This window comes from Amphiprion ocellaris, chromosome 17, assembly GCF_022539595.1.
Source record: "Amphiprion ocellaris isolate individual 3 ecotype Okinawa chromosome 17, ASM2253959v1, whole genome shotgun sequence".
Classification (NCBI taxonomy): Eukaryota; Metazoa; Chordata; class Actinopteri; family Pomacentridae; genus Amphiprion; species Amphiprion ocellaris.
In genome coordinates this window covers 15,596,884-15,620,085 of record NC_072782.1, presented here as the reverse complement: position 1 = coordinate 15,620,085, position 23,202 = coordinate 15,596,884, and the positions used below count along the sequence as shown (strand labels likewise).

At 41.2% G+C, this 23,202-nt stretch overlaps 1 protein-coding gene across 13 annotated transcripts in view; it reads right to left on the bottom strand.

Moving 5' to 3' along the window:
• dab2ipb (DAB2 interacting protein b) overlaps positions 1-23,202 on the bottom strand; it is a 195,039-nt gene that overhangs the window by 32,459 nt on the left and 139,378 nt on the right. For all 13 annotated transcript variants that reach the window (XM_023291112.3, XM_023291108.3, XM_023291109.3 and 10 more), the window contains 3 exons: positions 13,932-14,085; positions 11,626-11,724; positions 7,909-8,463 (listed from right to left, as the gene is read on the bottom strand). In XM_023291112.3, the coding sequence (XP_023146880.3) occupies positions 7,909-8,463; positions 11,626-11,724; positions 13,932-14,085 (808 nt within the window). The remainder of the gene's footprint in view (positions 1-7,908; positions 8,464-11,625; positions 11,725-13,931; positions 14,086-23,202) is intronic.

The following is a 23,202-nucleotide window of genomic DNA, read 5'->3' as shown; positions in this document are numbered from 1 at the left end:
TATTCAGTAACCTCAGCATGTTTATGGACTGTGGGAGGAAGCCAGAGAAAATCCACGTATGCACAGGGAGAACATGCAAACTCCATTCAGAAAGATCCCAGGCCGGGATGCGCTGTCCACCAAGCTACTGTGCAGTTAATGTTTTGCAGGTATCTTGTCATAAACCAAGTGGAGAAAAGGCAGCTCATGCAAACATCTCAGAGCCAAGAGAGGTCCTGTTCTACACATGCTGCTCAAAGCAGCCACATCCTCAAATGTACATAACTGCAAACCTTAATACAGTTTAAACGGCAGAGTTATCTAAAAATGTACTGCCATCATTAATGGGTAAATTAATAATAGAGACCAAAGGTGTTCTTTGAACCAGGATGTAAACATGTTTATTTCTGCTGTAAAGTTGAGCATTTTAACAAGGAGGTCTATGGGGAATGACTCGCTTTAGAAATCAGCCTTAAGTGACCATTTGGGGAACTGCAGTTTTGCAACCTCTCTGCTTTAGTTTCATTTTTAAGCCCCAGAAACTGTCCCTTGATAAAAACAAAATGACTGCACGAAAGGTAGGAAATTAATCTAAAAATATATAACATGCTTCGGAGAATGGTAGGCAGTGACGATGGAAGTGAATGAATGCTTTATTGTAATGGGCTGGACCATACAGAACTACCAGTATCGTAAAACTTAGAGCAGTCATGTCCTAAAAAGAGACTGGAGTGCTTTCCTTTTCCGTCCTGTCATCATTCAGCCTTTTCTCTGACGCCATCAATCCTGCAGCCGGCCTTCCTCCCTTCCCTCGGCTTCAGTGCTAATAAGGAGAAGTAGAACGCTCTCTATATCGCTGCCACATCTCATCAACCAAACCATGCCTCAAAAAAACCCAACGCACTGTGTGCAGAGAGAGGGGAGTGATATGAATATAGGGTCGGGCGGAGGGTAGGTGGTGCAGCAAGACTCATCACATCTAATAAATAGTAGGGAACTGAGTGCTGTTGAAAAAGTTGAAGCTCCCTATAGATGTGCATACTTTCCTGTGGAAAAAAAAAAACGGTGTCTGTTCAGAGATATAACACTGCAAAGTCTGCAGTTACAAGTTTTTGGAGCTGAAATACCCCTTGAAGTCTGAAGAGACAACATAATCTGCAAGATTACGATCAGGGCTCTCACTGCAAGTGTCTCAAACAATGACACAATGGCATGCTTTCTAACTGTTGTGCTCTGCAAAGCTAGGACATAGTCTTAGAAAGAAAAAGAGAGGAGTAGTGCCTGAAAAAAGGGGTCATGTTTATGCTCTGTACCAGCTCAGATGTTTTTGTGTGTGTGTGTTTCTATGGTAATATAAAGCAGAGAAACCGAAGAGTGAGCAATGAAATGCCTTAAAAGGATAATACTGGAGCAGGGAGATGTAAAGTAACAGAACATTGTCTTCTAAATTCTGCCTCTTTAAGGTGATGTGTACCTGGAGCATATGTGGGTGTCTGATAGTGGCAGATCAATTTACCCATCTTCAGTGCATGGAATCAATGCACTTGGTATGCTAAATTGTAAAAAAAAAGTGATATTATGGCTAAATGATTATGATCTTGCGTGAACTAAGACTAAATATTGAAATATATTCGTAGCAGCACTTACTTTCAGGGTGTTCTGCTGTTGAATTACATTCCAAAGACGTCCAACAGAGCATGAATAAAGATGTTCATAGTATTTTTTAGCTCATGAATGGATAAAAACACCACCAGTGGGGAAGCCATGGACTGTGGAACTACTGGGATACATCAGAAAACATATAAAATAGAAATCACCTCTTGATATGCAGGTACATATACAGGGCAACAAATACACATTGGGTGATTTAAAATGAGAACGTTTGGGCTCAATATTTTTGAATATTGTTACAAACTGGTAGGAAAACAAATTGAATAGGGAGAAGAAAGAAACTAAATCAACAACTCCACTGATCAATGAGCCTGGTTTTCTGGCCGGGGGCAACAATTGAGGAGCGATTCAGGGAGAGAAAAACCGGAACCACTCCAGCCACTCTATCCTTCACTCTCCTCATCTTTCCATCACTCTCTGCCTCCCCTGGTCTCTCTCCCTGGAGACCAGTGGCTAGTATTACAGAATTATAGCCTGCAGCTCTTCCTGTGAGAGTCACATTGGGTTGACGGAGAGGACTGGAAGCTGAATGGAAATGGAAGCCGTTCCTCCCGTAGGCACAGAGGTTTGTCACTGCACACAAAAACAGGAAAGCCTGCAACTCTCCTGATTTAGCTGCTAGTGCACATGATCATTATGACGATAGATTTGGCTGGAGGGGGTCTTACAGCAAGTGTCATCAGCTCCAGAAGATCAGCTGACTTGCTGTACTTATATTCCCCGTGTGTGTCTGTGTGCATTTCAGAATGGATGTGTGTTGTACTCCTATTAAGTGTCAACGCCATGAAACTGTCTAATGTGTTTGAATATAAAATGTAAATTTTGCTCATTTACCATGGCCTCATAATAAGCCTTAAGATCTTATTTGAAAAACACTTTCTGTGGGTGTGGATACTTCTAACTAGTGTCTAGGGCAGTTTCATTTTTTCTCAGGGTATTCTATGTGTTAACATTGAGAAACGATGCAAAACAAAATGAGCATTATCTCACCGGGGGTATGCTTTAAAGCAAGAGTCTGCAGTGTTGTTAGTGGCTCTGTGAAACAACTGTCAGTTTTAGAATCAAGTGACAACCTCTGGGAATAAAAAAAGCCAAAACATGTGCATGCAGTTCCTCAAATCGCCACTTAGCTCTAAAAGAAACGTTAACATGTCCAACTTTACAGCTAAACTAAACATGTCTACAGCCTGTTACAAAAATGATTGCCTCCATAGTTAATTTTTCATGATGACTGCACAAGGAGTAAATTTTTCAGGAAGTGACTGCATTGAGTGGCACTAAGTTATCATCACAGGACAGTTCAGGCCCTACCCTGGCTTCACTCCCACGCCACCTCTTTCATAATTTTTGGATTAGTCCGGAGGTACAAAATAGTCAAACACTGCCAAGATGGCAATGGCCACAGCCACCACTATCATTTTCAAGGAAACCTGTGGCTGGAGTCACAGAGGTTTCATCCATCTTTATAATACAGTCGGTATAATGTAAACCATGTTCACCATCAAAGTTTAGCTCACTGGCATGGAAACATTTGCTAATTTGCATTACATACAAAGTACAGCTGAGGCAAGTGTTGGTTTTAGATTCCAATCAGAGAAAGTACTAAAAAAAAATAAAATTTAGTCCTAAAGATGGACTTAGATTGGAAATACAAAGATATTCCAATTCCCCTGCCAATATATACAATTGTTCTTGAGATATATTCAAACGCATAGCTGTCTACCTATATGTAGCACTAAGGGAAAATTATCTGTCCTCCACATTAAATTTCCCAACTTTCACGGAAAACCCTCCAGTAGTTGTGAAGTTATTTCAGTCCAAAGTGGTGTACCGACCAATGAAGACACTAACACTGCCAGCAAGAGTCACACAGCCTGTGTGACTAACAGTAACGCTGATAGATTTAGCTTGGTCTCTGTGAGAAAGACACAGCATCGGACAGAGAACTGTAGATCTATCATTTTTAAGCTTTTATGATGAACAGCTCTTAGCGACTAGGAGTGCTGCAAATGTCAAGTGCCTCAAATAGAGGGAGACTGAATCCCAAAGGGTTCGCTACGGTGGACTCCTCCGGGGAAGAGGAAACATGAAAATCAAAAGTGACACGGCATAAAACTGAGAAAGACGAACTAGTTAAACTCAACTTCACCAGGAGTGCGGCTCATCATGGTGGCAAAGATGAGAAGCAATGAAGGCAACTAGTACGTCATGACTAAAAACTCTGGTATTTTACTCATGTGAAGAATATATTGATCTCCTGCTCTATTATATTTTTCAGTATTTTTTCTTTCTCAACGCTGTACTTTTATGCTCTGTTTCTCTTTACTGCTAAAAGACAGCCACAGAGCAGAGTGGGAGGGAGAGAGAGACAGAATGGAGGTAATCTTAGAGCCAACAGATACATCAAGAGACTTAAAGATCAATGTGTTTAGCATCGCTGTAGTGCTGAATGTTTGCCTCTGCTGCTGTCTGGCTCCGTGGCCAAAAACTGTGTTGCTGCAAGGTGAAACTAGATTGCTCTATAGCACTATCTCCATGTCTACCTTTTTTTTACTTTTCTTCTTTTTGCTAGTGTCTTCCCCTTTCTCTGCTTGAATGTTTTACCTTTCCTCCACCAGTCCAAACAGTCAGGGAATGGTCAATAAAAAAACATGCTGGAATTGTTGAACAGTCTATAGATCTGATGTCTTTGTAGTGCAAATTGTACAGAAGAGACTGTGAGAAAAGCAAGAGCACTGATGTACTCTGCATGTGTTTCCTGTTGTCGCAGTGGCCCGTATAGCAGAACTACGGCCTGATGACTAACATCTACTGTTCGGAATGTGCCCTTCTTTTTTCCCTCTAACACACATCACTCGCACACCCACAGACTGTTAAACTGTCTCCTCCAACATCTATCTTAGTTCATGATGAGTGGGGTCACCTCATACATGGTAAATGATAAGATTACAGCTATTAAAGAGTCTGGTGACCCAGACGTAGCAGTGCCGTGGATGGGAACAAAGAAAGAAGTGGCGGCGCTCACCAAAGAAGCCACCATATAAAAACACTTACAGGTTATTGCTACAATCAAAAATAATATGGACACAACCTCCCTGTTAATGGGGAGGGTGTTGACAAACGGCTATCGTGTTTCGAATGCTCACCGGCCCTCTCAGGGGACAACTGATTCATTCAAAGCCACATTAAAAAAAGAAGAAAAAAAGCCCAGAGGAATACAAAAGTACCCGAGCCCTTCATGTCATGTTAGTAAATCATTTGTCAAACCATATTATGTTCGTCCGACCAACTGCGCCTGTGTGCCACAGCTGTGTTGATGAGCATCACTGCCTACTGATGGCAGTGCTGAATACATTAATAAAATGTATGCGCTTAACATAAGCGGAGCGGTGCCGCTGATGGCGATTTGCCACAGAGGAAGTAGAAAGACTCACATATTTCTCCCACTTAAGCGGGACTGTTAGTTTACCTTGAGGAGCAGTGACATAAAAATGCAATGGCATAATAACCAGAACGCCACACTCCTCTGGCCAGTTATCATAAGAATAAATCCTTCTTATCTTTGCTTCCCACAGTCGGCACAGCAACAAAATTAGAACATAATCTTCCTGCGGGCTGAGGCGTCGAGAAGACTAGATCAATAATGCTGAGAATTCATGCCAGGAGTGGATATTTTGAGATGAAAGGAAGGTGAACTTCTCCAAGCATTTCCAATACAGCAGAGGGCTTGTTATTGTTACTGGGGAGTTTCTAACAGAGCTGTTTGGGTGTACGGACGTGAAGGCACGTCCCACAGGGGAGACGATGACCTGATGTCATGAACTTTGTGTGATTGTAACCGCAATCACCTATTAATGTCACATGATAATATATGTGTGTGTATATAGTTGGCATCTGTGCAATGACGCAGGGTGTGACTATGCTCACCAACGCATCCAGACATCAATACAGCATCAGTAATGACATCTCTCCAGAGAGCTTTGGCCTCGAGACGCAATGAAGCATGAAAGAGAGATGAAGGAAGGCAAAGACGGAAAGTGGGGAGAGAACAAGAGAATAGGACTGAGTGTGCAACAGAGCAGAATATACGGGGTGTAATTACTCGGTGATGGGTGATAAAATGACACAAGGAGAAACAGAAGTCTAGAAGGGCTGCATACTAATGACTGTTACAACCTGCAATCTGCATCTCTTAACAACAGGCAGCTACAATTAGAAGCAGTTTCTCACCTGTACACAGCAGATTAAACACAATGCACATCAGCAGAACTTCAGAACTTCACTCCTGCTGTCCTGAAGGGTGCACTGCGCTCTTTAGTGACTGTCTAATGTTACTGCGACGCCTAGTCTCTTCTTGTCTGAACTCCAGAAATCCACTCTGGTGCTGACAGAATTAGACAGTGACTCATGGATTTGACGTGAGCCTGGATAGTTGGAAGACTCCACAATAAGGGAAGTAAATAACCGAGGGCTCTATAAAACATTTGCAGAAAAAACAATGAAACTGAGCTTGCAGGATTTCCCACAGTTTATCTCTGCTCAGATAAGTTGCTTAATTCCTAAATATAACTCATCATTTCTCACAAAGACACCACAAAAAGTCGGCAGTGCATGAAAAAGAACTAGCCATGCAACACAGGCTGAAATATTCGTATAGAAAGCATCTGTGCAGAAGTGGAGGAAGTCGTACTTAGGTTTGTAGGTATTGTTGTGTGCTATTTGGCATGACATGACTGCTCTATCAACCAAGGTGTGTACTGCCTAAATATGTCAGACGACTTCACAATGTTTTGAATGTCTTTTCAGAAAAGGAAGCAGCAGTAGTTAACATCACTAACATTCAAGATTTTGACAGCGGCTTTCATTAATTCTTCCTGTTTACGTCAGTCAAAGCGCTTCTGTTTGCCTGTTCTTCCAAAGGCCTCTATTCACAGTGCTGCAGATGCTTGTATTAAAAGGAGTTTGTTCTTTCTTGAACACAGATGTATCAAGGACATTATTTGAGAGCCCTTCTCATGATAAGCAACCTTGGAATCCCATTTCTGGTGCCAGAACCAGCGTATGCTCATCTAATATAGTGGGTGTGAAAGAAGTAAAAGTTTTAGTGCTTTTCTGGGAAGGAGGGGATTAATTGAAAGTAATTACGGATGTAACCCTCTCTCCAGGGACCAGGAGAGGCCTTCTCCCCCATCAATCAGCAGCTATCAGTGCTGAGCCCAAATCGGCAGACCGGCGGTACAGTGTGGATAGACATCACTTCTTAAACACTAATCATTCATCATTCCACTGAGCCATGATAAAGTCAGAGAAGGTTTCAAAGCTCTGCTGATGAGATACTGTCAAGAAAAACTAAACTGAGGCACAAACTGTCGCTGGAAACTGACGAGGCACAGAAAACGAAGGAGATGCTGCAGTGATGAAAGCAGCTTGATGTTATAACGGAAGAAAAGCAGACATGGAGTTATTTTGATTTAAAGGGCAACAAGATGCATGTTTCCTGATGAAAAACACACTTCTTTAGAGCAAAAAAACTGAATATTTTCATCACCGATTAAAATCCACATCATTTTCTCGATGTAACGCCTTGCAAAATGTAAAGATATGACTTGACAGAACACAAAATTAGAATGGCTTGTCTTCAGTTTAGCACTAAATTTCTTTACATCTGCCTTTCATCAGCCGCCAAAAAGTTGTCCTTCTGTCTCATATCTTATTCTGCGGTGTTTGGGTACACAGGGTGAAAATGCCAACATAACTTCTACATAAGGGAAAAGACAAATGTACAGTCAAAGTAAAATAAAATGCAGCCATTTTGGATGGCTGGAAAATTATTTGAGTCCAACTGCCTGCTGTCACGGGAGGCTTAGCTTGCTACTGTGGCGAACTAATCTCCCATTGCTTGCCGTGCTACAGACAGTGGTGGGTATATTGTGCTTGGTCCTGCATCGGTAATGCTGTGAAGCACTACAGGGGATACATGTAAGGGATTAGCTTGAGTTAAAGCTGTAATACAGGCTGGTGCAGCAAGAGGAAATCACCTGTCTGCCTGGTCTTTGTCTGCTCTGTATTACGGCTTTGGGAAGGTCAGGAGTTCACCAGACAACAGGCAGCGGAGGAATACTTAACCTCTGTGAGTGTTTTGTCTGAGCCTCATGGTAACTTAATGGCCTGATATTGTGTTTTTTTTTAATATCCAACTCTTCCGTGGAGAGTGCAAACGTGGGAAAAGTGGAAAGAAATGATATTGTTTGTACTGACCTTGGCCTTGCCGGTGCTCTGTAGAATGTGGACCAGAGCACATGCCATCTCCTCCTTGTTCTTGACGCTAATCCCGGGCTCCAGCACCGAGCACAGCAGCATGTAGTTATTGGTGGTGTACTCTGCAAACTCCTTGTACATCTCCATGGGAAGAATGTCCATACTCTGATAGCGTGCCTTGATCCTAATCATGGGCCCCGATGTCTTGCCCTTAGGGGGATTGGGAGTGCTCACTGGATACCACTTCTCCACAAACTGTCGTCCGGTGACGGCTGCGACGGGGATATTGACAAGTCCAATGAAATTGTTTTTATCTTTCTTCTTCTTCTTGTCTGTGTCTTTGTAGAGGTGGACTGTGATGCTCTTGACAGCAGGCAGGTTACTGAACTCAAAATGCTCTCCCCAAAACACATTATCAGTCTTGAGCTTACAGGTGGTGCGGGCATAGAGTGAGTCATCAAGACAAAGCTCACACAAGTATTTCTTTTTGGCCGGCAGGTCCTTGGCTTCGATGATCCACAGCCGCAGCATGTTCTCCACTCGCCGACTGTTGTCCTGGAGACAGACAAAATGATAAGAGGTGGTTTAGAAGTCTTTAAAAACAGTTCAGTCAAAAAAATACACCACTGGAAAACTGACAGTTTAAACAACAGCTCCAATAGGAGGACATGTAGACAGACAGAAACTACTAAACCAATAAACTAAAAAATCAAATGAATGGATAAATAAACAAATAAGATTCAATTGAAAATTTTCCCCCCGACCCTGACTTTGAAGTTTTTCCATTTTAAGGGACAAAAACAACATAGACAGGATTTCAAACACTTCAAGGAAGCAATCTGAAAACCTTTTTCTCTCCTATTTTCAGTCTTTAAAGAGCTAAGCAGTGCTAACCCATTCTTATGTCATCAATTGATTTTGCCGAGAGCAGGGCATATTTTTGGCCCTTTATTCAGATTGTCTTGAAAACTACCTCAGAAAATGAAGAGAGGAGCTAATAATTACATTATTAAAAAGGAATATCAGAGCCTCTTATTGTAAGAAAGAAGCTTTTGGATGTCTGAAGTACTGGTAGCTACGCTTAAAAAGGCTCAACAGTGTCTGGATGCTTTTCAAATTGCACACAGAAACCCGCTTTAGCGCATGCTTAAAGGGGGTATTATACTTCTCCTTCTTTTCTGTCATATATATGATGTCACAGTGTTATAGGTTCAGATTAAAGATGACCAAAGCTTCTAAAATGTAGTAAATATGTGTAAGTACGGCTAACCAACACTGGTTGCTGACCAGGAGCAGGCTTCCTGAGGATAGCAAATCAGGAGAATGTAGGCTTTTAGTCAGGGGAGGCTTAAAGAGATCAAACCTAAAAAGGCTTGTTTCAGACAAAGGATAAACCGAAGGGTTGCATATAGGCCCAGTACAAGATAATAATTTTCGATATACCAATCATGCAAAGACACTCTCAGAATTAGAAAAACTATAGAGCTAATAAGAGCATAACAGGCCCCCTGTTATGTTTCTGTTGCTCGTTAAATTCACCTAAACTTTACGTGTGTCAGAACACTTGGTTTGCTTTGGATCATTTAAGGTTTATCTGCATAAAGTGGGAGCTAAAAGTTGAGGAATTGAAAGGTATAAGGGTAAATCAGTCAAAAATTAACAGATGTGCAGGTCAAGAGGTTCACATCTCAACACTGACCTTACAGAAAATAAAAGGGTTTTCCTCTTCTACTGTCAGAGAAACAGTTTCAAAGGGCCTTCCTACAGACTTCTCCCAGAAAAGGCTGTGGCATTTTTCATAGCCTTTATACTAACAGGTCAGGACACATCCATCCGCCACAAAAAGAAACACTTACTTCCCTCAACTGTTCTCAAAAACTAAATAAATAACTCAAGCCTTGCCTCTTTTTCTTCCGAGATGCCACATCACTGCACTTCTGCTCACTCAGAATTTCCTCATCCTCCACCCGTTTATCTAAAATTTGTTCCTCTTTGCATCTCTGTCTAGTTATGTCACAGTCTTACGCAAATCCACAAGGAATTTAAAGTGGTCACCCCTTGTGTTGGTTTCCAAGTCCATCCTCCACAAATCCGCTGAAAACCCCCTCCTGCAGACACTGACAATAATAAGTAATCACTTTCCTTCCTTATTTATCCCTCCAAAAGACGCCAGATAGCTTTGCTCCGGTGACTCATGTGCTGAGTCAGCCTGCACATGCTAATTGTAAAGGACAGCTCGAGCATTTGACTGAACCAACCAGGAAATAAACAGTGTTTCATCAAACATAGTGCTTCCTAAATGATCCCCTGTCTCCTGCACTGTATGTAACATCTACTATGCATCCCAACATTCATTTAGCAACATGACGCCTCTAATGTTTGCTGTATTCTTCCTCTGCTCCTTATTATTCCTGATGATTAGATTTTAGACTTGTGTTGTCAGCAGTGTTATCAATTCTCCCATGTTGACACAACGCATTAGTCCTTACAGTAAATTAAGGTGCTCCAAAGAAATTAAACTTGCCGTTATGTGTCTTTTCAGGCACCAGCCCATGAAGGATGATACCTCTGTAAATTGCCTTTTATAACCACCTATAATTATCCTCCACCTTGTTTAAATGATATCAAACATATTTTTGTTTGTTTTTATTTTGTTATTCCATAATTTTCCTTCCTACTATGAAACGCAGGACATGTGAGGGCAGGACATGGCAACAACTAATGGTCTGTAAACCACAACAGGTTGAGTCATGCGTAATGATGAGGTTTTTTCTGTAGACCAATATGTACCCTGTCATTATAGATCATTACAGACTATGTTTGTTCTATTGGAGCAAAATATATTTTTAGTAAATAATACAGATGAAACATAAGATTGCTTCAAATACTCAATTGTTCTTCTTGTCTTTGCTTGTCCTCTGTATGCAGGATAAATAGTCTGGGTACGTTCATAGTGTGTTACCTCAAACGTCAACACTGGTCTGGTCTTTGATTTGTAATAGTACACTGGTGGTATTGCAGCAGTATTGTAATTTTGGTAGTAGTACCATTAGTGTAAGTGTAAAATTTGTTTAGCTTATTTAATACAACTCTGACAATGTTCTTATATATTTCCAGAATTTCAGTATCTGTGCCCGTGTTTGCTACATAAAACAAAAAAAACACTGCTTTGCATCTTATCTCTCAAAAATCATGGGATAATTAAAAAGGCAAAGCCAAGAAAAAGAGACAAAAATAACACCTCCTTGACAAAAGAGCTCAGGAGAAGGAAGACTCCAAAGCTATTTGGGAACTTTTCCTCTCCAAACTTCTAATTAGTAAGTAATTTGCTAAATAATGACAGATGAAGGAGGGAAGATGCTGTGCGATTAGAACGACGTTCTTGGCTTGAAATGCTCGCCACCTCCCCCCCGCCACAGCTGTGTTTGACAAGATTACAGATGGTATCGATGCACAGAATAGAAAAGCATGTTGGTATTTCTCCATGCAACCTCTGCATCCTCTGTTGTTGAGTTTGTAGTACGCCAGAAGAGCGCAGCTTGATGTAAACACATCCGATTGTCGTGTGAAATGACAACACAGTGTCAACATATATAGCTCTCTGTTTTGATCAGTGTTGCAAGGTGTGGTTTGGAATTGAGACACTTGCGCATGAACTAATTACTGCTGATTGCTTCACACCGTCTCATCCCACCTACTGTGTATTTACATACGTACCTTGTTTGGTTGCACCGCTCTCCTCAGATTCTCCATCCATTTGTCTCTTTCGGCTGATGAACGGCAGGAAAAGCATTTGCTTCCCGTGGAGGTAGTGACCTACCGCCGCGACACAGAGAGGAGACAAACAAACGCTTTAATGATCAAACCTAATGCATAAGAATGATAGAGAATAAGTGGAACACAAAATGCTTTTTACTAAACTTAGTTCACAAATGCCACTTTGTCTGTGGCGGTAAAAGGGGGTTTCTGAACAATCTACGCACACGGTGTATATGAGGAGACTGAAGATGACTTGGCAGCATTGAGAAGTGACTGAACAGAGCAGTGTTAATGAACAGAGCACAGAGACGACTGTTTGGCAGACTGTGATTTTAAAATACACAGTGGGATAGAACAGCAGAAAATGTCAAAAAAAAAAGAAGAAAAAGCATGATGTAATGTACAGTATAATAAAGATTAGTGCAGATGTCTGGTCCCTACAGTAGGATATAAAGTATTGAGTAATTTCTCTCTCCCTGAGGCTCTCTTGCTTACACTACACCTGCAAAAATGTGTGTTCGTACACATATATTGTACACAAGTGAATTTGTGAAGGTTTCATAATTAGTATTTAACTGCTACAGTTGAGCAATAATTATGAGGATATAAGAGTTTTCACATAGCCAGCAATTAAATAAATTGCTCATTGTTCTTCCATTTACTTTTTTTTAAGCAGAGGAGAGTCAGCAGGAGTTAACCACTGTCAACGTCCTTTGTCTTTTATAATAAAGAAAAGCTTGCACTGGTTTAACATTTGACTGTAATTGGCCATCAGCACCTGATAAGAAACTAGATTTACATAGGAGAAGAGAAATGAGACAATCTGCTGCAAAATTGTTGCTCTCAGCTATTAATTCAGATTTAAAGGTTTTCTTTTCACAATAGTCTCAATATTAGGGGCTTGATAATGTGGTTTGTCAGAAATGATATTGATACAAATTACTAGCAACTAAGGAAGACTGATATTTGACATTTGAAATTGATTTGTTTTTTTCAGTTTCTACCTTTTTTCACTACAACTATTATCCTTCAGCGCAGATAGGCTGTTACTGGTGGCATGTTAACAATCAGATACCACATTTTTAAATGAATTCATTTTATCTAAAATTGTTTTGAAAAATACCAATCATTGGAAGAATGTTAAACATCTAATCCAATAATCAGCCAGATCAATCTTTTCTCAGAAACTGGGGAGCCTCCAAAATAGTTTAACAATACTGAAGGTTTTGTTGTGACCATCAGTTTAATTAGCTCAACTTAATTGCCCTTACTCTTAAGAAATCATATTGAAAATTAATCAGCAACTACCAATCAGTTAATCATATCAACGATTTTTTTAATTAAAAATATCAAACATTATCTTGTTCCAGCTTTACTGATGTGCACCTTCTGTTTGTGTTATGTCAAACATATTTAGACTGATTAATCAAGGAAATAATCAGCAGGAAAAAAATGATAATGACAGTAATTGTTAGTCCTAATTTCTAGGGAGAAAAAATACAAAGAGACAGAGATATAGCAAAAAGTTTTGTTGCTGTGCTGAGAACAAAACATGGCGCCATAACTTCACTTGACCCAGAAAAAAAGCAAACTAATTAAAAGTAGTGAATGTAAACTAGTGAATGAATATTGAGCTTTTACTGTGCAATGCAGAAGAAGTTAAAAACAGGAGCTGCACAACAAGCTGCAAACACAACATTGACATATCATCACTTCCTGAAAGTGATGATAGCTAATTCATTAATACAAGTCCAACATTTACTTTCCCTTAAGCCCTGCATTGGTACTCATCACTATCTGGATTTCTAACGTGGCTCATTAGTAGCTAGCATACAGTGGGCTTTAAAGAGTTTCTGCCACCTGCTGTGATCGTAAAGGACGTTTTTAAGTCCAATGAGTCAACCAAAGGAGTTGAGCTACACGCAGCAAAACTAAATCAATAAGCTGGTAAGATGCTAAAATGTGTTAGAGCTCATTTTCTCTGGGTTTGAATTCAGGAGCGACCTCTTTTATATCACACTGTATTTTGTTTAAGAGTTAATAAAAATACTTAATACTGAGTGTAGCTGGAACATTTTGACATTTACTCAAAGGACCACATATGCTTACCTTTGGTGCCGAGTTTCATATACATCCAAGCCTTCGAAATGCTTCAAAGATACCAAGGTCTATTCAATACTTTTGCTAGCATATGCTGCTCCATAAGTTTAGCGTCTCTAGATGTATAGCAGCGTGTGGATGCATACTGTGTGTGCCCCCCTCACCTCAAAGCAGTAGTCCTGCCCGAGGATGCTGCTGTGAACAGACTTGATTATAACCTCGTTCTCCATACTTAGGTCCAGGGCTTCCACAGCGCTACTGGGGCTGAGCAGTGACTCATGGGAGCGAGACTCCTTCAGCCTTGGCATCAGATGAGATCTAAGAGTGGAGAAGGAGAGAGGAGAGCAAGAAGAAGATCAGGACTGAGTCATCTTGCAGAGTCTGAGTAGAGGAGGTGAGTGAGAGAGAGCGAGCATATGCACTACACGTATCAGCGAGTGTTCATGGCGAGTGTGAAGGGAGAGTGTGTGAAGATGACGAGGAGAGGATGCTCCACTTGCCTCAAAGCCAGCGACTTCTCAGCATGACGAGCGTCCACACTACTGTATATCAACACATTTTCACGCAGCCACTTCTGAGCTCACTTGCAAATGGATGCGTTGCGCCTTCTCATTTACAACTTGAAACACCAGGGTATGAATGGAAATGCTTGAAAGATTGAGTCAAGCTGTGCTGCCAGCTGATGCAGCGGGATCACAATTCATATCATTGATTATCATTAATGGTCAGACTTGGAGAATTTCAATGATGTGAGAAGGCATCAGAGTGATACACCACTTGTAGAACTTCGTTTAACCCTCTGAACCCCGAGTGGTTTCTGGGAGTTTTTTGCTCCTGTTGCAGTTTTCCTCACTTTGGGCTCATTTTTCACTGCAATATAAAATCCTGTCTATCAGCTCAACCATGGCTAGAAGTAGAGGGAACTCTGAAATGCCTTCTGTGCAGAATGACACTGTTATAGTGCCATAAATCATAAAAATAACTAAAATCAAAGTTGAATTATTTCGTTTATCTATTTTACAATGCCAATATTAATAACAGTAAAACTAGCATCTATATCTGCAACATTTTTCCAAGTGCGCACAAGTGTCAATAGTACTGCAATAAAATTGGGGCTACACATGCTTTCCATAAGTCACTAATGGCTTCTGTTACACTGAAGAGCACAGAACTGATTGTTTTTTTCACACAAGCAAACACTTGATTTTTGGAGATTTTTCTAGAATGAGATGTTCAGAATAAAGTGTTTTTAACTAAACATCACAATTTTAAATTTAGATTTGGTAAACAACAGCACTTCACAGATGAGTAGTTCAAGGAAAGCTGAAAATCTGACAATTCGATGTGTTTTTACAGTTTCATGTGCTGATAAACAAAATTTTTGCTGTTTATTTTTCAAAGATAACAGGCAGAATTTGGGTTTCAGAGGGTTAACATATACAACACAAATACCATTGGTCTTCACTGCAATATGACAGGAACTCAGACTGCACCTCAAAAAGTGCTCAATAATCTGACAAAGACAGCCCAGAGGCCTGACTGCTGGCCATTTTTTAGCCAAAGAAGATTAGGAGACAAAGTAAAGAGCTTTCCGCTGTTTTCTGTGTTTGATGTCGCCCTACTTTCTGTGTTTTCAGAGAAGTTAGAGTGAGTGACAGTCAGTAGGAATGAGCGAATGCGTCTCCACGCTGTGTATATATAGGTCCATATTATTTGGCTAAATATTAAGCCTAAGGTTAGGCTTTTTTTAAACGCTAAACAGCAACCAGTTCCATTAAAGTATTTACATTTACGTTGAAATGCTTTATTGTATGTCACAAACACCATGCTCTTAGTGCTCATGTGTTTCCATTAGGCAACAGTCTTAGCTCCTGTCAGCCTCACAGTGATAAGAGGACCCATCCATCCATTATCTATACGTCGCTTAATCCTCATTAGGGTCGTGGGGAGGCTGGAGCCTACTCAGCTGACTTTGGCAGGGTTCACCCTGGACAGGTCACCAGTCTATCACAGGGCAACATATAGAGACAAACATACCCACTCACATTCACACCTACAGACAATTTAGAATCATCAATTAACTTCAGCATGTTTTTTTAAATGTGGCAGGAAGCTGGAGTACCCGGAGAAAACCCACACATGCACAGGGAGAACATGCAAACTCCATGCAGAAAGATCCCAGAGACGAGAACCGGGGATCTTGTAGCTGCAAGGCAACAGTGCTAACCACCTCTAGGCCTCTGATAAGGGGATAAAAAACAAAATATGTAACGTCAGCAGCAACAGGAGAGGGACATAACACATAAAATTAGCCTTTGATACTTCAACACTGGCAGGCAGATGAAAACAAAGGGTCAAATTGCTAGTGTAATGAGTGAGAACATTCTTTTAATAGTGCCCTCTATGGACGGCTTATGCACTAATCCCATGTATGTGTGTGAGCCTGTGTGCGAGTGTGCATAGTGTACATCTTCTCTGTGGACTGGAGAAAGAGCATTCCAGGAAAAATGCAGCCGCCGTAATGACAGATTAGCAACCACATGCAGCCCTTTGTACAGCCAGCCAGCTTTGTTGTCAAATCCACTATCCAATGTGAAGTGGATAATGACCTGGACTCTCTTCTTTATTCCTTCATCTCCCTCTCCCTCTCTCGCACACACAAACACACAACCACAGAAGTCAATACTGGCCTCAGGAATAAAAGAAGCGAACACAGAAACATGTAGAATAAACGCTCAAGGAGAGGTTTGAATATGAAAATCCAGTTTTAGGAGCGCCAAAGCACAGCTGCAAAGGAAGTGTGTTTGCACCTACCTCTGCTGTGTGATTGGCTGACTTGGTACTGGGCAGAACAGAGAGCGAGTCAACTCAGTGGAAAGGAGGGGAAACAGGGTTTGTTTGGTGGGATGTGCTTTTAGAAACAGGAAGGGATGGGAACTCTACATCTGTACCATAGTGCATAGTACTGAGACTGACTGAAAGGACACAATCTGTTACAGTTATATACAGCTCCAATCATTTTAATTAACAAGTTGCACACACAAATACTTACGCAGAACTAACAGGGAACATGCATGTCTTTTTTCTGTAAAAATGATCTTGAACAAGCAGCCAGAATGTTCTGAAAAAGCCGTAGAGAGAAGAAAGTGTCCTATTCTTACATTATTACTTTATTTTTCTCCCGGCATATCATATTATAAGAACATTAGTGTCGGTGAAAATGGTGGGAGACTGTGAAAGTATGAATTGATGAATAATAATCCTGCCTGTCATCTGTACGGCATTGTATTAAACTGTACTGCAATGTGTAATTTACAGCCCATTGTAGCCCTCTTTGTAACAGTGACAATGAAAGACTGTCTGACATGTGAATCCTGTTCATAACTTCGGTATCACCCAGTCTGACACACTGTTCATGCCAGCCTCTGCAAATGACAACCGGCATTACAAGCAGGGCCTGCTGCCTTCATCTCCTCACTTCGGTTCCCTTCCCCCCCAAACATCATCCACTCTCAGCAAATCGTCCTTCTTTGTCCTTGACAATCCTCCAACACTCTCTTTACCTCCGTTCCTCGCCTACACAGCGTTTCTCTCGTTCGGTGTTTACCTGAGGTTAGGGGCACAGTTTATGTTAGGTGGATTCTTTCAGACTGTCTGGTACAAATCTTTCCATCCCGCTCTCTGCTTCTTTCACTGTTCTGTTTATCGCTCTCACCGTGTTTATCTCCCTTCTCCTCTCTTGGCCAACGCTCAATCTATTCTTCATCAGGGCTTCATTCGGGCCATCTAAATATTTCAGATTCTGTGAAGGTGATACACAAGGCAGCTCAGAAGCTACCTGACTGTGAGCTTGACTATATAAAACCTTACTGAAAAGGTCAAGCCATAAATAACAGACTTTGTCAGAATTACAGGGGATATTGCAAAGAGCAATGGTCATACTGTACCTACAATACCTTCTGTTTAGATACATAAATAGATGGAATGCCTGGGAGAGTATAAAAATGTTTTGTGTGAATTTTGGAACTTACAACAACATTCAAGAGAACATGCAGGATCAAATAATTAATCAAGCAACATAACCTGTGACACAGTATGGCATCTCATCGCTGGCACTAAAGTTTTCTAATGAATGCTTCTTTTGATCTACATCAGTGTTAAAGTGGCACAGAGGGAGGTGACATAAACCAAACTCCTGTGTTTGGATTCCAATTGAGAACATTTCAGTTACGTACACGCCTTTCATTCTTTATTTTTTTGTCTTTTATCAAGAGGGAGGCATGCAGCAGCAAGTAGCAGCATAAAGCTAGTGATTTTTCCACAGTGGTAAAAGCAAAAGCAGGTACTGAGATGTATTAAAAAACCTGTTTCTGTCTGCCAACATGTCCACCTCAGCCAAGCGTAGAATCCCGTTTCAGTCTTTCCAGAAGGTAAATTAAATTAAGATATTAAAACGAGTGGAGCAAAACATATCACTAACAGCCATTTGACCTTGTTCTGTACTTTTAAAGTAGTCCAAAATGAGAATAGATGCCTGGTGAAACTATCCAGTACAGTTAAAAAAGCCACTATTCTTCCAGTACATTTTACATTCAGATTTTCATTATCCAAAAACCTGGTTGGTTAGTGATGCAGACACATTAACTATTTAGGAATCTAAGCTGTTGCATCAGGTCAAATCCTATCAGCATCGTGTGGGAACTAGATGGACTGAGCTCTGCTGAGGTTCAATAGAAACTCAGTTAGGAGTAAGTACAATGGAGAGCGAAGCAGAGTAATGCCCCCTGAGTGTGTCGGGGCTGCACCTAGTGCGCTTTGTCTCTGCATCCTGTAAGGAGAGTTCATCTGATAGCCTGTCTGGGATCTGATATAGTCTGAAACATCAGGCCCATTCAGGCGTCAGTGCACTTAGACTTCTAACACACTGACTTGCTGGCGAGCTGCATCACAAGGGACTGTGTTTGTACTGATAGTTGAAGATAGGCCGAATTAATGTAGCAGCACTTTCAAAGTCTACACCCTTACAGAGCTGCTAGCAGACCACACTTTGTTTTAATACAATCATATGCACTATGGCACGTTACAGCACATGTGATGTGGTGTTCATTTTCACACAGGAAATAATACCCTCCTTGTGATATCCTTCCACACATGTAAAAACCAACAAGCAAAATCAATCTAATGACCAAAGTTCAGTCTGCTGACACAACCTAAAAACAACAAACTTTTTCTCAGGAGGGGCCTCCAGCTGAGAATTAAGAGGCCTAATGTTAAGCCTTCTTGTTTACTGTGGATACCACACTGGTCAGTGTTTACAGAGCATTTTGCTGTGCCGTTAGTCCAGCATTTACAAAAATCAATACGCTTTCCACTTGCAGACTGGCACAGCAGTTACTTGTTAATAATGCTCTCTACCAAACAAACACACGAGACCTGTGTGCCAGCAGGCATTGCATATCAACAAGCCGAGCCAGACAGAGACATACAGGATGACAAATTAGTGCAGGCGCAGTTTTAGTCAGCATCGGGCTCTTGACTTTTTCCAAGTTGCTTTAGACAATAGTGTCAGCTAAATATATATTATGTAATGGGAAATTAGGAGAAAAATGAATAAATCAGCACAGATAGAGCAAATGCAGATGCTGGTAAGGTATGAATCATTAGCTTCAGTTTGTGCCTGTTATATATTATCACTACATCCTTCTTGCAAACATCAGGTATTCAGAAAAAAAAACAAAAAAACTATAAAATATAAAATAATCCAAAATAACCTATACAGATACACAATATAAGTGACATGCTTGACAAAATGTAAATGTGAAAACATATACAACAGTTTGGTAAGAACTACAGACAGAACCTTATGAATCAGTTCTGCAAATGTATTACCAGAAACTACCGGCTCAATTTTCAGTGGCTGACAGTGAACACGGAAAAGGATTCTATTGTCACGATTGTCGATCCACAGCTGCCGAGGCTCAGTGGCCGACTGGCAGAGTCATTAAGACTGTGACTAGTCAAGATGGATGTGTCCGAGCAGCACAGGTTCTCTTCAAGGACAAAGTTTACACGAAGCCTATTGCCCGCTTGATCCAACGTACAAAGGACACTGGAAGAAATCCCACAGTAACACGTTTGCTCCTAAAATGGGGGGCAGCTGTTCTCATCTGAAATTGTGCAGACTATGAATTTATGTAATTGCTTATACAGAAAGCACATAAAACTTAAGGTTTTTTTATTTACTGTTTTCAAGCATTTTTTCTGGTTAGTACTGTTCTGTTTTGGTTGTTTTCAGTTTCTATGTTGATAACTTAGATTCTAACTGTTAGGCTTGATGTATGGTGCCTTTTCCATTGTCATTGTTGCAATGTGTGGGGTTACAGCTTTGGACATCAAAACCTGCTGGCGGATTTGACAGACATGTTTTGAAAAAATTTGTCAAAATGACACCATTTATTAAAGACAGAAACTGTAAAAACTAAGAATATCATCAGGTTTTGAGGTTTCAGATGGTCTTTAAACTACTTGTTGGGAAAATGACACAATTCTAAGCTTAAAACTGTGATATTTCATTTAAATTGCTTTATTCTATAATTCTTGTTAAATGATTATCTGAAAATGAATGAGTTGTCCTAAGCAGATTCTGGAAAAAAACAATAAGAATTTGTGCTCTTAGGTGTAACTGAGCCACTAATGACTTTTCTCTTCCACCTAACACTTATTTGTCAAAAAATCAGGGACTTCAGGCACGGTCTGTGTTTACACAGAACAGATAGGAGACAAGTATGTAAACAAACATGTAAGTTGCAAAATAGCACTATTTTTGTGACAGGAGCAAAAAACATAGAAACTACTTGGGGTTCAGAGGGTAAATTGGAGTTGCACATTATTATCGTCTGGCAGTATGTAGTCAGTTATTATTTCTATTCATACATGTTACTACTTAAAAGGAGGCAATAATCATGTTCCCTTTCTGGGTGTTTTAATTTCAGCAACCATGTGGAATCACAATTGTGTCCTTAGCCTGAGTAAAGAAATTGAACAGCATTCGGCGGCTCCGTGCTCTCTCACAGGATCTCTGTAGCGGTCGATACATTATCTAGTGAGTCTTAAAGAGTGGACAACTAAAAAACAGGTTCTTTGTAACAGCGTGCAAAGTTTTTATCATATTTTCGCCTGTGGCATTCTCTTAACAGCTGGCCTGGCTTATAGATGGTGCTCAAAACTAAAAGCTCCAGCCAGCCAGAAACCACCAAGCACTCTGCAAGCACCTGGGCCCCAACTCCAACATCAAAGAGGAAAGCATCACAGTTAACCGAAAAACACGTACTGTACACACAGACACAGCGATTGTTCCAGGTTGATTATGAAACACATGCACTGTAGCGACAGGCAAGCGGACAAATGCGCCATTATTCATGCATCAAGCCTCACACAATCAAGTGTCCATTATTCCCACTGCTTTGGCGCTGACTCAGTGGAAAGGACCACAGACCGTGATGAAACAACTAAGTGTCTGTCACACTGACTGCCGAGTACCCTGTCACGGGTCTGATCACTCATTTGATCCAAGCAGATGTGGTTAGTCTTTCTCAGGGCTTAGTGTGAATAATGAGGCGATGCCAGCTCAAAGAGGAAGTTAAAATCTAAAGGTAGTCAGACCTTTTTTTTGGAGAGATTCATGTCTCTTGTTCATTCAGCAAAAGAATTTCATTAGTGTGTCAGGTAAACCCATGAAAATGCATGTTTTTGTGCTTCAACCTGCCATCTGTCATATCAACTGGAGTTGGATGATGGGTAGCAGGAGAATATAGACGACTAAACAAATGTCTGACCCACAGCTAGAGTCGGAAAGAATAGTAGCCAAGGAGAGGCAGGGGGAACAGACAAAAGGGATCCTGTCAGATGCTGCTGGTGCAGAACGGTGGATGTGTGAGCCGAACCACTGACATGTGGCTACAGGCCTCGGAGACTAAACACCAATCAGGCCAGTCGGAAGATCCAGTCAACAGAACAGCGGCGCAAACCTCATTCCAAGTTAAAGTCAGACATGCTGCAGAGAAAGACTGATCTCCTGAGATGAAGACAGAGGTCGAGGTCATGGCTGAAATGAGCTGGAGATACAGTAGCAAATGTGACAGTCTACTTACTGCTGCTTTTGCCAGTAACCCTTAGAGGGATATGTCCACACATCACATGTAGGCTGACACTCTATCAAAAGCTCATTTATGCTCATCCGTGCGTTACCTCGGTGAGTCCTGATTGGCTATGAAAGCAGTAACAATGACAGCCAAAGGGAAAAAAGCGCACATATAAGTTTGAACAGATGGATAACATACATGCTGGTCCATATGCAGTGCATTAGCACTTTGCAGCACTTGTTGGCGGCTTCAGCACTTAAGGCTTCCACACTGCCAGTGGTCTAATGCATACAAGACAAAGGAGAGATTACACTGGAAAGAGGGAAAAAAGAGACACTGCTCCAGGCATTACTGTGCCAAACAAGAGGGAATAAAGCACTGTATCGCTATGGTGTGACCACTTTGAGAAGAAACTAAGGAACCAGTTAGAACTATAGATGGAAGCACACATTAGCTAAAAGTATAGAAGGAATAGCTCTAGACAAAGAAGGCCTTTCATTTACAGAGAGGAAGGAAGCTTTTAAAGGCAAGAATGAGACACATACAAACACATGCGCACTCAAAAGAGACAAACACACACACAGGAAAGGAGGGAGACAGCTTTAGCGTTTAGTATCTCCTGAATGATCAGCTCCTCCAGGCTCCTTTTTAGGAGCATATTGGGATGCCTGACTCAGAGTACTGGCAGACATTGTGAGAAAGGTTGGCTGGGAACTGAGATCAGGTGGTTGGAGAACAACTGTTGGGAGAGGTAACGTAGCCACTGAGCCAGGCTGTCTGGTAACACACACACACATGTGCACAGCTTGATTACAGTGAGAGCGTAGCCTCCCCTGCTAGGCTGGGAGGTAATTCAGTGTAACATCTGCTAGGACACTCACTGTAGGAGACCAAAACGGAGCGCTGGAGAGCTGCTCCAGTGCGGGTCGACTGGGGTTTGGCTCTGAGGTTGTGTGCTGAGTGAAAGAGAACAGAACAGCTGGCTGCGAATACAGCGAATGGACACGGAAGATCAAACCGGCAGCTGCAAAACACACCATGCCAATTACCTGCGATGATCTGTAAGGACTCCTCTTTTCTTTTTAAACGTTTGTGTTGATCCCATCAGTGTATTAATTTGTGCCAAGCTATGCAAGACATGTGGTAAATGCTTCTTATTCATATTATTTCTTCCCCTAAGTGAGGTTTGAGAGCCAAGAGTCAAACGGACAGAGTGTGTTGTGCAGCTTCCAAAGCACAGTGGACTCCGTAAGTCTGAATGGAATGTCTGTGTGTGGGTGTTTGTCCATAGCTC